Source organism: Zalophus californianus, chromosome 6 (genome assembly GCF_009762305.2).
Source record: "Zalophus californianus isolate mZalCal1 chromosome 6, mZalCal1.pri.v2, whole genome shotgun sequence".
NCBI lineage: Eukaryota > Metazoa > Chordata > Mammalia > Carnivora > Otariidae > Zalophus > Zalophus californianus.
In genome coordinates, this window is record NC_045600.1 from 105,856,410 (window position 1) to 105,870,712 (window position 14,303).

At 36.8% G+C, this 14,303-nt stretch overlaps 1 protein-coding gene across 1 annotated transcript; it reads left to right on the top strand.

Annotated features, from left to right (window-relative positions):
• The first annotated feature begins 13,225 nt into the window (after positions 1-13,225).
• LOC118357061 (60S ribosomal protein L12-like) lies at positions 13,226-13,831 on the top strand. The gene has a single exon (XM_035727997.1). It carries the CDS (start codon positions 13,462-13,464, stop codon positions 13,774-13,776), a length of 315 nt encoding a protein of 104 aa, XP_035583890.1. The 5' UTR covers positions 13,226-13,461; the 3' UTR covers positions 13,777-13,831.
• The last annotated feature ends 472 nt before the right edge of the window (positions 13,832-14,303 follow it).

The following is a 14,303-nucleotide window of genomic DNA, read 5'->3' on the forward strand; positions in this document are numbered from 1 at the left end:
AAAAAAGTGGGGGGATATTAAAGCAAAACAAGCAGAGAGAGGGCAGAGAGAGGTATTTAGCTGACTATGTAGGTATGGTCATTTTAGTTTAATAGTAGCTTCATATTAGTGGTGATAGGTAAAAGAATAGAGGAGAGAAAAGGCAATAGAAATATCATTACTATTACATTCCTGGGTCTTCACGACATAGCCTTTTGTATCATATGGGCCATCTAGAGTTCAAGTGAAACTGGCCAAGCTGCCTTGGAAGGAGGAATTCAGTAGAGGTTAGTGTTATTATACAAAAGCATATGTAAGGGATAGATCTAAGGAAGAAACTAAAAAAAGTAAGGAGAATAAAAGTGTGGCCAGTAATGAAACTATAAATTAGGGTAAAAAGTGGTTGTGGCTTTGGGAGAGTCCCTGCTAGATTGTTTACTTGACCCTGTATTTTACTTACTTAGGTTTGGTTTTATTTTGCTACAGAACATGTGCAAAGTGAAATACTTTGCCTGTATAGATTTAGTATGATCTATAAGATCTAATATAGAAGCTTTATTAATACTTTGACTAATGCATATATTTAAGGAAAAGCAAAATTTTAGAATATTATAAGTCCTATGTATAAAAGCAATCACTATAAAACAAATCTTCATACCTAAAGATGAGAACACAGTGAGTCTATTTATAAAGAACTATAATAATGCAAAATAGACTCTAAATGATGATACATAGGGGTTTCCAAAGCAACAGGAAAGATGAAACAAGCACATTTGGAGGTTAGAGTCTATTAGAAATCGTGGCAGATGAAAGTTTGGGGAAGAATTGCTAATGAAATTTGCTAACCTCAGTCCTCAGAACTAAGAAATTCAGAGAATTTGAGTAACTGGACCAGAAGCTGATTTGGATAAATAAGAATATCATCTGGACTAAACACATCAATGCTGCTAACTAGAGTAGGTCAGAAAATATCTTCCAAAATAATTTGTTCTTCATACTCTGGTTTCTCTTCACATCGTAAAATAATTAGTTCTTGTCACTATCACTGCTTTGAGTTGTCAGAAAAAGATTTACGGCTTAAGTGAGTGCACTGTCTATGAAACAAGGTTTTGTTCCAGATGTTAAGCCAGTATAGAGTGAGATCTGTCAATTTCTGGAACTAGAACAAGAAAGATGTGTGTGACATATGTTTTGTTGGTGAAAAAACTGTGTCTTTGGACCATGATTATAAGCTTCTAGTTCCAGGGAAATCTTCATATTCAGGACATAAGAAACCTTACTCATTTTTTTTCCTTTTTGGCCTACTTAAAGTCCTTGGAATGGGAAGTTATGATACTAATATTTTCAAGAACTGTGCAGATACCTCTGAGAAACCTGTAAGGTCCTTTAAAAAAAAAAAAGTCCATAACTTTAGAGGGAACAGGAAAGGGAATTTTTTGTACAGAACAAGACTAGAGTCAAAGGCCCAGACATGAAGCAGCTCACAGAAAGACTGTTGTGTTTTTGTTGTTGTTGTTGTTGTTAGTTTTGTTTGTTAGGGCTCGTTCACAACTGAGAAACTATTAAAATCGCAAATCACAGTCCAGATTTGGAGATACTGGGGGAAAAGCCCTGACCTTTTATCTTCACTTAGCTACCTCCCTTTCACTGCAAGTGCAACCCCAACTGCATCTCAACCACTCTCTACTTTTGAGTATTTTATGATCAAGGCTACAATTTTTTGAGGTAGTTCTCAGATCTTTCATCATATTGCCTATCATTCGTTTTGTGAAAATATGTTGTCCCAGTTCTTAATACAACCTCTGTATTTGGATAGAATTAACTATCGCCATTAAAAAAAACATTCAGGTGCCTTTATATACCACACAAATACCCTTTATTTTTTTTCCATCAGCCAAAAATAAACTCAACCCAAGACAGTTATTTTAAGTGATAAATTTTTGGTCTCCCATTTTTATCCCTAAACCCCATCTCAAACCCTGAAACCTCAAAAGGAATCACAAAAGGCTACATACCTTATCGGTCCTCAATAAAGGATGAGTGACTGTTGTTACTGCTCTGGTCTTCATAATTCTCATACCATAAAGATGACAATCATTTGTTTAGACAATTGTCCTCAATTCATTTTTGTCCTAAACTGTAGCATCTCCACAGGAATCACCATAATCTTTAATAAAAACAGAGCTCATTTAGGGTAGAAGCTCAGAAAATTTAGAAATTTTGGTTTTAAAAATCCGTCACCTACCGCAAGACCTTCATGTGAAAAATTATATGGAGTACTCTTTACCCTGATCTCTTCTTCTTCCCCCCCCCTTTTTTTTCCTGTCTTCTCTGGTTTACAACAGACACAGTTATGTTATAGCCACAAAGCAAAGTTTTGCAACAGAATGGCCTTGAAATAGAATACTGCCCAGCTGAAAACTTAGGCAATCAAAATGGAATAAATGAAATCGTGCCTGCTAGACTTCACATGTCATTTCTTATAAGGAAAGCTATCACCTTTTTAGGAGAATGTTATTCTTTAGGTGACCCTGTACCCTCTCCATATCAGCCATAGCACTGCAACTAAGACATAACCCTATTATCTACAAGTGCTGCCTTAGTCACTAAAATGCAGTGTCTGAAACTATGTTAAGTGCTACGGCTTGGAAACAACTATAGTGTTTCTCTTAAGAGTGGTAAAATCATGGGGTGCCTGGCTGGATCAGTAGGTGGAGTGTGCGGGGTTGTAAGTTCGAGCCCCACGTTGTCTATAGAGATTACTTTAAAAATATTAAAAAAAAAAAGTGGTAAAATTGCTGAGGGCACATAAACTCTTTAAAAATGGACTATAAAAGTATTTTAGGGGCTTCGGCCCATGAATTAAATGCTGCAGTAATGCTCTGAAACCAAAGGCTGTTTCTCAAAAATGTGTTAGTCTGTATGGGGTTTTTTGTTTGTTTGTTTTTTTGTTTTTTTGCAAGAGGCCCCACTCTGGCCACAGATGACTTGCTTGGGTTTCAAAGTCTTTTTCTTTCTTTCTTTCTTTCTCCAGTTTTGATTCTTTTTTTTTTTAAGATTTTATTTATTTATTCATGAGAGACAGAGGAGGAGAGAGAGAGAGGGAGAGAGAGAGAGAGAGAGAGAGAGAGAAGCAGAGGGAGAAGCAGGCTCCCAAGGAGCAGGGAGCCCGATGCGGGACTCGATCCCAGGACCCTGGGATCATGACCTGAGCCGAAGGCAGACGCTTAACCATTTGAGCCACCCAGGTGCCCTCCAGTTTTGATTCTGAAATGAAATTGAATTGATAAACAGCAACATATGGGCCACCCTGATAGACTGAAAATTCTCAGGCAGCACATGACTCATGATAACTGTGTCTCTTTTTTTTTTTAAAGATTTATTTATTTAGTTATTCGAGAGAGAGAGAATGAGAGATAGAGAGCACGAGAAGGAAGAGGGTCAGAGGGAGAAGCAGACTCCCCGCCGAGCAGGGAGCCCGATGTGGGGACTCGATCCCAGGACTCCAGGATCATGACCTGAGCCGAAGGCAGTCGCTTAACCAACTGAGCCACCCAGGCGCCCTCATGATAACTGTGTCTTATGCTGTCATTAGAACTGCTTATCTGACCATCTCACAACATTTTGTAAACATGTATCCACTCAAAAACCAGCTGATGGGAAAAACTTGTCCACAGTTTTTCTCCATTCCTACACACCTATGATCATTTTTAATGTGGAAATGTAAAGAAAGGTTTAAAACACTTTTTTTTCAGTAGTAGTTGTGGGTAAATTGCCAGTGTTCTTACAAATGTCACAAGCCAGTGGCCAAGAGTTCAGTAATATGGTTTTCCTAACCACACAACAGTATATTCAGCCAGTCAGCAGTCTCATGATCTATCTAGCGGCTTTAATCATGTGACCGGGTGCACTATTTTATGATAATTAGGTGACACTAAAGCCTCAGAAAAAGCATGATTCCAGGACAATAGAAGATGGCAGTTTCCTTAAGTCTTTTTTTTTTTTTCTTTCTGTAGAAGTTTCTTGGGTTCTTGGCTGGTTGGAATAACTTACTCTAGGGACTGGAGTTGGTTGAATTATTTATAACTTAAGATTTTTATTACATAGTGTAACAGAAACTCATGCACTGAATAAGCTGTTATCAACACACTTAAATCCTTCCTCATATAGCCCTTGAAACTCTGAGGAGTTTCATGAAATTGTTTCTCTTAATCTGGTTTGTTTCGATAGTTAACGGTGAAAAGTCATCGTTCATCTTTGTAACAGAGTGAAAAGGATGGCCTAATTTTGGCCTGAAAAGTGAAGAATGTCTGCATTTGTAGCAGCGTCTACATGGTACAATGAAAACTGGAGATTTGGTGTGCACCCAGTTTCAGTAATTTTGAGAAATGGGGAAAACTAGTTTGGACTTTGTGGTCTAAGTTATTTGGTTTAGGTTTGACACTTTGGGTTTGACGCCTTACATTTTTTTTTAAAATACCATTGTTCAAAAAATGTGGCAATGTGTTCCAAGTTGCTGATGATTCCTTTCAGAAAAAGAAAGCAAGGGAAGCAGTTATTACTGTCGTCAGCAAGAGTAGGCAAGCACGTTTCTCTTACATGTATTAAAAGCAAATACAGTCATTTGGCTTGCAGGGAAGGATAATCTGTCACACACAATGATTTCCGTGTTGTTTTTCACAGATTGAGGAAAAAATTATTTGTAATTTTATTTTCATTTTCAAGTCCATTGGTATAAAGGAGCTGGAACTCAATTCCTGTAGAAGCTAATTATGATTCTTTAGCCTAAAGTTTCTTGGCTTAGCCTTAGTTTATGGTTCAGAATATTCTCAGGTTGCTGTCTTGGTTCAGAAAACTAAGTACTCTGTACAACTCTGAATTAGAAGTCTCAAAAAAAAAAAAAAACCCACAAAAAAACCCAAAACCCTACTTATCTTAATTACACTGTATTTTATAAGAAGATTACTCCCTCTAAAATTAGCTTTCTAATGGCAAAACAGCTGGCTGAAATGTGAAAAATTCAAGGACTCATCTTGTTTCTTCAAACATACAATTTCAACAACCTCTTTAATTCTTAGTATCCATATGTTTTGCAGTTTTATAAGGTACAAAAACTATGGTACATTAAACTGTGTTTATTTAAGTCTGATGTGTATTGGTTTTGATGTCCTGCTATATGATAGCAATCCAAAATTAGAAATACTGTTCACTTTTAAATGAGGTTTGGTTCATAATCTCATTTCAGAATGAGAATCAAACTCACTTTTTCTTGAGCATCGTTTGCCACTGGCCAACAGAGACCCTACTGTATTTTTACCCAGTTAGACCATCTTTGCCTTAAAAAAAAAAATTATAGAACACACAGCAAGAATAAGTTTTGGCAAAGGTGTAGAGTGGTAAAACCACTGCTACAATCAAGATATGGAACACAACCCCCCAAAATTCCTCTATGCTACTTCCTTGTGATCCGACCCTCACCCCACACTTAAACTCAGGCAACCACTAATCTGTTCCTATAGTTTGTCTTTTCTAGAATGTCATGTAAATGGAATCATACGTATGTAGTCTTTTGAGTCTGGCTTCTTTCACTTAGCAAAATGCTTTTGAGATTCATCCATGTTCTTATGTGTATCAAGAGTTTATTCCTTTCTATTGCTAGGTAATATTCCATTTTATGGATATACTGCAGTTTATTCATTGCCCAGTCAATAGAAATCTGGGCTGTTTCCAATTTTTGGTTATTACAAATAAAGCTATTATTAATATTTATGCTCAGGTTTTTGAACAAACGTAAGTTTTAATTTCACTCTGGTTAATATGTAAGACTGAGATTGCTGCGTCTCTGGCAATTCTGTGTTTAACTTTGTAAAAAACTGTTGAACTGTTTTCTAGAGTGTCTGTATCATTAGGTATTGGTCACCAGCAATGCAAGAATGTTTGAGAGAATGCAGTTGCTTCCTGTCCTCACCAGCTCTTGGTATTCTCAGATTGTTTTATTTTAGCTATTCTAACAGGTGTAGTAGGATCTCATTGTGGTTTTAATTTATATTTCTGTAATGACTAATGTTGAGGAACTTTTCATTGCTTATTTGCCATCCATGCCTCTTCTTTGGTGAGATATATATTTAAATCTTTTGCCCATTATTTTATCAGGTTGTTTGTTTTCTTGTTGAATTTTGAGAATTATATATATATATATATATATATATATATATATATTCTGGACACAAGTCATTTGTCAAATATCATTTGCAAATACTTTCTCCCTGCGTATGCCCAGTTTTTTCATTCTCTCAACAGTGTCTTTCATTCTCTTAACAACAAATTTGCATTTAAATCTGTGTTTTGAAACAGATTGGTCCTAGAAAATTCTTTGCTACTGCCTCTTCAAATATTGCCTCTGTACCATTTTCTTTTTCCTCTCCTTCCAGAATTCCAATCAGATTGATGTATGTTAAAGAATATCTTACTTTATTTTCCATATCTATTAACTGTTCTCATGTTTCCTTTTTTCTTCTCTCTCTTTTTTTTTTTAAAAAGATTTTACTTATTATTTGAGAGAGAGCACGCAAGAGAGCGAGCATGAGCAAGGGGAAGGGCAGAGAGAGAGAAGCAGGAAGAGGGAGAGATTCCCCCCTGAGCATGAAGCCCAACATGAGGCTCGATCCTAGGACCCTGAGATCATGACCTAAGCTGAAGGCCCATGCTTAACCAACTGAGCCACCCAGGTACCCCTTCCTTGTCTCTTTTTAGTGTATGCTGAATAATTTCTGTTGTCATGTCTTTCTGTTCTTAATTTTCTCTGCATTTGTGTCTAATTGCTGTTAAACCTGCCCACTGAGTTATTGATTTCAGTTACTATGTTTCTCATTTCTAGAATTTTTTTTTAATCTGCTAGACTATTTTCTGTTGTTTCTTGTTTTGAATAGGTGTTTTCCATTTTGTATTTTTTTTTTAAATAAAACATAGTTATTTCACTTTCTGTGGCTGATAATCAAATATCTGAAGTCTTTGTGGGAGTTTTATGTTGTTTCTGGTTCTCATCCATATAACTTATTTGGGGGTGGGGGTTCTTAATGTTTGTTACTGTGAACTCTTCATTTTCCTTAGAAAATAATTTGTGGTTTACTGAGATACATTCCTCCAGAAACAGTTTGCATTTGTTGTTCCATGCATGTGGGGCCTACTCAACTTATAATAATGGACTGAGGATTTTGAGATCTATCTTGGTTGTAGATTATCATGACAGTCTTTCAGCGACAGAATTTTTCGGTCCTCAGTTCTGCTTAGTACCACAGGAATTTTTCTTGCAGTCATCAGAGGATGAATGGGTATGTAGGTTTTTCACCACCACCTAAAGGGTCCAAGCTTTATTATAGGATTATTTTATTTTATTTAAAAAAATTTTTAAGTAGGCTAGCATGGAGCCTAATGCGGGGCTTGAACTCACAACTCTGAGATCAAGACCTGAGCTGAAATGGAGTCAGTCGCTCAACTGACAGCCATCCAGGGTCCCCTAGGATTATTTTATTATAGGATGACTTATTTATAGGATTCTCCAAGTCTTAGGCTTTATCTTCTGTCCTAACTCCCCCTACCCAAACCAAATCTGAAGTTCACCAGCTTAAGCAAATACAAGTTTGGGCAAAAACAACTTCAGGGCCATCGAATTGAGCAATTCCAATGACATCATTTAGGTGAATAGAAGAATATAAATGGTACCTCCTGGTGTTATATACCTGAACCATATTGTCAGTTACCTGTCTGGGTTCCTACTTTACTCTCCTTTGAGCTGATAATTTTTTGCTTTCTAGTTTATGCTTCAGTGCTTTGAAGAGGTTTAGGATTTTTTTTAAATTTAAACATTTTCAGTGGGAAGGGCAGTCTGAATGTCTAGCCTGTCATATGCCTAGAAATAGAATTCTCAAATTCAACTATATATTCCCTATAATTCATAAAAATATCTGATAGCCTCATTTGTACAAATAAAAATTACCCTTTTTCTTTTTTTCTGGCACCAATGCTTTCATTAGGAACAGTTCAATGGAATTAGAGAGAATCCGTAGTCACTTGTTCTTGACTATATTCCCCCATGAATTTTACTTACATATGTACTGGATTTACATTGAAATACCAAAGTAGCACAAAGGTTTAATAGTAACCACAATTTTTTTAATGTTTCTCAGAAAATGAGTACATTAAACCAGAATCATGTGTGTTTGGTGCATAGCAAGTATTGCATCTCCATAGTTACATTAAACATAACAAGTACAAAGGGGAAATGTCTTTTGGTGGTTGATAAGCTAAAAGGAAGTGAGTCTTGTTGTACTACAACATTAGGAATGTTTTTAAACTTTAGTTCAAGAATGGAAGGTTTCAGATTCTCCTGTATTACCCCTTGCTCAAAAATAAGTAAAAGTAGTTATGGAAAAACCACGTGTAGAGTCAATGCTAAGAGTTGGTGTAGGGATATCATGTAAAAACATGATACAGAGATCATTTTCCATGGTTTATTTAATTCTCTCTGTTATTTATGGTATTTTCTCTGAGGTATAACTCGGAAAGTTCTAACAATTAAAGAGAAAGGAAGTTGAACACTACATAAAAAACTAATGATGTACTATATGTTAGCTAACTGAACAGAATAAAAAAATAAATTAAAAAAAATAAAGAGAAAGGAAATCTGTCTTAGCCCAGTATTAGCCCTGCTCCACGGTTGGAAAACATTATTTTATAACACATACCAAATCAGCCTTGGAGACGACAATGTCCATTTGTGCCTGGCATGTTGTAGATATTCAGTGTTTGTTGAACCAGTTAATTAATGGACAATTTATAATGGGCTGTTGTAAGGGAAGTGTGCCGTAGATAAATGTTGACTTGATCAAGGTACGGAAAGAACATTAAAGAAGGAAGATCCCTGGGATGCAGTACCCATTCTGGTTCTCCTTAGTGCTATGGCTTTGGGTAATCCTCAACCACCTTGGGCCCCAAATTTCTTCATCACTTGCTGTAGTCTTGGGTCAAACTGCATTACCACTCCTGTACATGCGACGTGATTTCCCAATTCAGTGTCTTTGTTCTTATAGTTATCTATCTAAAATGCTTTCCTCCATCACTGCATGACTAAGTCTACCTAGCCATGGCATCCTACTTCTTAATAATCCTCCTAGTACCAATATTCCCCTGCCAAGCTTCCTTGACACCACCCCAGCTAGAAGTTACCTTTCCCCCAATCTCACACAGCACTTTTTTCTTTAAACTTAATGATGTCATTTAATGTTTTATAGCTTATATTATGATTTCTTAGGTAGATATCTGTACTACTCTGCTTCTCTTCGAGGGTGGAAGCTCATAAGGGTAGGGCCCATCCCTACTATATTTTTGTACTCCCCCCATAATATCTAGAAAAATATACTGAAGATTATATGTGCTCAGTAAATATCTGCTGAATCTGAAAATAGGGAATAATAATGCTTTTCTTATCAATGAGAGAGGTCTGTGTTAGATGGTAGCTTCAGGCCATTTCCAGCTTTTAGACCAATGATTAAGGAACACTGATGAGGAATGCTGGATATAGATAAGTATTTATCCATTATGAGGAGAAGAAAAGAGAATACTTGGGTGGATCAGAGTCCATTTAAAAGCTGAGATGAACAGAGAAATTATGGTGCAAGAGTAGAAAGTGACAAGAGCCGTATAGATTATCCTATACAGTTCTTTTCTCCACTGCCTTTTTTTTTTTTAAAGACTACACATACCTGTGTACAGCTGGCATATTATATGCCCAATTTTGAGAGATTCCCTGAGGACTTGAGCCAGAAAGTGAATTGCAGTTTTAGAATGTAGTTAACAATTTCAAAGACATAATGTTGAATGAAAGAAAGGAGAGAAAAGACAGTCTATACTGTATGATTCCTTTAGTATGAAGTCCAAAAACATTTGTTTTTGAACTTTAAAACTAATTTCTGGTGATAAAAGTTAAAATAGTGGCTAACCTTGGAGGGTGGTGACTAGTGCAGGGCACAGGGTATGTTCAGATGTACTGCTGTCGCTCTATATCTTGATCTGGGTTATGGTTATGTTTTATATACACAGGTAAAAATGTTTTGAGTTCTATACTTAAGATGTGTGTACTTGATTGTATGTAAGTTATAACCCAATTAAAAAAAAAGGACGCAGTTAACAATTGTGATTGTACCACATATAATTGATGGGCAGGTGAAGGATAGATCCAAGCTATGCAGTGTATTTCCTGGAAGAATGAAGCACACTTTTAAAATTACAGAGTTTTCTCCGCAAACCTGTGACCAGATGGCTCTCATAAATAATGCATCAAAATATGGTTAGAACTATAAGAATTCGTGATGTGTGATAAAATGAAAACAACCAATGATCACATGGTTTACTCATTTTGACTTTCATTGTGATTTTCTGGGAGAGCCAGGATCACCAATAAATTGTCCTTCAGTAAGAATGGAGTAAGTACTGTAGGAGGACACTTGCTAGCTGTGTGAAATCTTGCATAAGTCACAGGCTTTCTGGGGATCAGATGCATCGTCTATTAAATGGAAAAATATTTTATCTATTCAAAGACAGAGGACAGGATCATTTGATCTCTTAAGACTCCTTCCCCTCTCAAAATCTTTGGTTTTTGGAAGTTGGAACTATAAAGAACAACTCAGTGCAAAGCTTTCACACTATTAGAAATAGGATGGGAAAGTAAGTTGCTTTAAAAATCTGTAATAAGAAGCAACAAAAAATATAGGTGGAATTGGAGTCCTGCCAAGCAGTAAGAGATCCAGGCAGAAAACATCTTTTCAGATGCAGCCAGCTACCTGAAACCATTTGCTGTTGTTCCCTGGGGAATTCCGTAGCCTTTGGCAAGGGGTTTAATGTTATAATGCTAAAAGAAAGAAAGAAAAAGAGAAAGAGAGAGAGAAGGAAAGAGAAAGAGAGAGAGACAAGAGAACATTTTCAGACTTCCATCTAAGAAAGTGTTCTCTGGTAAGTTTTTCCTTTGTGGGTTCATATTTGCAGAGAAAAATAAAATCCATTGCAGAAAATGGTATTCCATAAAATATATGAGCAGAGAGGGAGCACTGTCTAAATTTGGCTTAAATAAAATCTCACAACTAGGAGGAACTGCAAGGCATCATCTCTGCTTACAGTACTAGTAAGTGAGTTTTTCTTAAGAGGCAACAGAGGCCCAGGGAAGCTAATGGACTTGCCGAAGGTCACGCAGAGGGGAGGAGCACAGCCGGCCTGTTGTATCATGTTCTGCTGCACCAGGCTGCCCCCTGTGGTTCCTTTTGGATGACTTGACCTCTAAAGAAGAAGCAGAGAGGACTTCCACTGAGTAAATGGGGAACTGATAGAACTGGGAGTCAGAAGACTCTAGCCCTTCTACCTATTAGCTGGCTTGGGAAATCATTGAACTTCTTCGAACTTCAACTTCCTCATCTAAAGTAGCACCTCACTCTGTCACTGAGACAGAGGACAATTGAAGCAACCTATGAGAAAGTGCAACATGGTTATTAAAATGGAGAAGTTCTTATCTACTGAGTAAATTAAGGAATTAGTAATTACAAAACAATAGTAACTGATAAGAATGCCCTGGGCGGATGCACTGTTAACAGCATTCTTATAAAAGTCAATGGCCCTGTAACAGGAAATGTCCTTTGTTTATTTATCACAAGAGTCTAGCATAATCACTTTTCGGAGGTCTCTAAGGACCCTTCCTTAACGTGTAGATGCTGGTTGTAAAAAGAAAAAAAAAAAAAGAACCCTTACGTGAAGATTCATGTCTCTATCCTTCTTTATACTTTGTATTACCTTTTTCAATTTGTGAACCTAAGATGGTGAAAATGATGTCCTATTGTTATTTTAATTTTCATTTTCCTGATTATTAGCAAGGCTTGGCATCTTTTCATCTTATTGGAAGTGTAAATTGATAAAGCTTGATGGAAGGCTGTTGGATAGTACCAAGTAAAAATTTAAGTGCATATTCCTTTCAAATCAGAAATAGCATTTTTCAATTGCTCCCTTAGAGAAATAATGCTCAGATGTATGCAAATAGAGGCATGCACTAAGTGTTTCACCACAGCAGTGTCTAAAATAACAAATAACTAAATAACCATCAATAGATGAAGTGGTCAGATAAACTATAGACTATACAAACCATGGAACACTGTGTAACCATTGGAAATGAATGAAGTAGAGAACATGAGAAAAAAAGCAAGTTGCAGGATAAAATGTACAATATAAACACCATTTACTTAGAAAATGAAAATATAACCATGTATTTCTATATGCATATGTATGCATATAAATGATAAGCAAATGTCTTAAGAGTTATGTAACAAACTGAAAACAGGTTACCCAGGGGAAGGAGACCAAGTAAGCAGGTGGCCAAGGGAAACTTCTGTATTCTTTGTATTGTTTAAATCTTTAAAACAAGATGTATTTGTGTATTAATTGGCTAATTGATTAAAAATATCGTTTTAAAATGATACAGAACACTAAACAATAAAATTTAAGAGAGAACATTATTATTTCAGTATAAGGGACAACTTTTAGGTTATAGGTGTTTCTTGGATTTTCCAGAGTTGTAAGGTAAGAAGAGTCCTAAACTAAAGCTGAATTAATATGATATCTGCCATTCAGGTCGAGAATAAAAAGTGTAGTCAAAAATCAAAATCATCCATCTGGATATTTGATATGTAGAAATTGACTGATTTTTCTTTCACTTTTTGTCCAGATAGCAAATACATACAGATTGAGGTTCACCCTTCATGCCATTAGTTTTAATTTACTTCAATAATTGCTGTGTCCATCATCAATATTTTAAATTGAGCAGAGTCCATTTCAATGAGGTCAACTCTCCTTTTCGGCATTGATTTTTTCCCTCTGATCACAAAAGTATCATATGCTTATTGTGAACAGGAAAAAAAGGTTGGAAGTTTTGAAGAAAAGATAATGTAACCCCATCATCAAAAAGAAATTTTTTAAGTGTTTTTTCTGGGGCGCCTGGGTGGCTCCGTCAGTTGAGCATCTGCCTTTGGCTCGGGTCTTGATCCCGGAGTCCTGGGATCGAGCCCCAGCCCCTCATCAGGCTCTCTGCTCAGCGGGAGCCTGCTTCTCCTGCTCCCCCTACTTGTATTCTCTCTCTGTCAAATAAGTAAATAAAATCTTTAAAAAAATTTTTTTAAATAAAGCGTTTTTTCTGCTTTTGTCTTTTGGCTAGAGGAGGCAAAGGTATAACTGTCTTCGGTCATCCAACACCAGCCACCTCCACCATGCTGCCTAAGTTTGACCCCAATGAGATCCAAGTCGTGTACCTGAGGTGCACTGTTAGCAAAGTTGGTGCCACGTCCCCGAAGATCAAAGATTGGCCCGCTGAGTCTGTCTCCAAAAAAGGTTGGTGATGACATCGCCAAAGTGACCTGTGATCGGAAGGCAGGTCTGAGGATTATAGTGAAAATGACCATTCAGAACAGTCAGGCCCAGATTGAAGTGGTACCTTCTGCCTCTACCCTGATTATTGAAGCCCTCAAGGAACCACCAAGAGACAGAAAGAAGCAGAAAAACATGAAGCACAGTGGAAATATCACTTTTGATGAGATTGTCAATATTGCCCGACAGATGCAGCAACAATCTTTAGCCAGACAACTCTCTGGAACCATTAAAGAGATCCTGGGGACTGCCCAGTCTGTGGGCTACAATGTTGATGGCCACCACCCTCATGTCATCATAGATAACATCAATAGTGGTGGAGTGGAATGCCCAGCTAGCTAACTACAAAGAAAAGTATTTCAATAAAGGATGATTTGCCAACCAAAAAAATAAATAAAGTGTCTTTCCCTTTGCATATCGGTATTCAAGGATTTGAGTTAATACTATTATGCATACAGTTTTGTGTCTCCTTTTTTTCAATTAACATTTTATGATAAGCATTTCTGCATACCATCACAGATTCTTCAAACATGTTTACAAGGGCACAGTGATATTCCAAATTATGGGTACACTATAATTTATATATCTCTTCTCCATTATAGGAAATTTAGCTTGTTTTCACTATTATACTTAATTCTATGAAGAACATCCTTGCATATAATTTTTTCCTCCCATCTGTGATTATGTCCCTAGGATATATGCCTAGAAATGGAATTATAGGATTGTGCTGGTTGTTTTCCATTCCTAGCCCCCGCTCCCTTCTCTGCCTTCCTTTATTCTTCTGTCTTTATAGATAGCATCTCCAGGATTCCTCGCCTTTGGCTTCCTTGGGATTCAGTTAGTGGGTGGCACCAAGAGGAGACCAGAGG

Excerpts from the sequence above, each read along its gene's own strand:
- LOC118357061 (XM_035727997.1), top strand. The coding sequence starts at position 13,462 with ATGACCATTCAGAACAGTCAGGCCCAGATTGAAGTGGTACCTTCTGCC.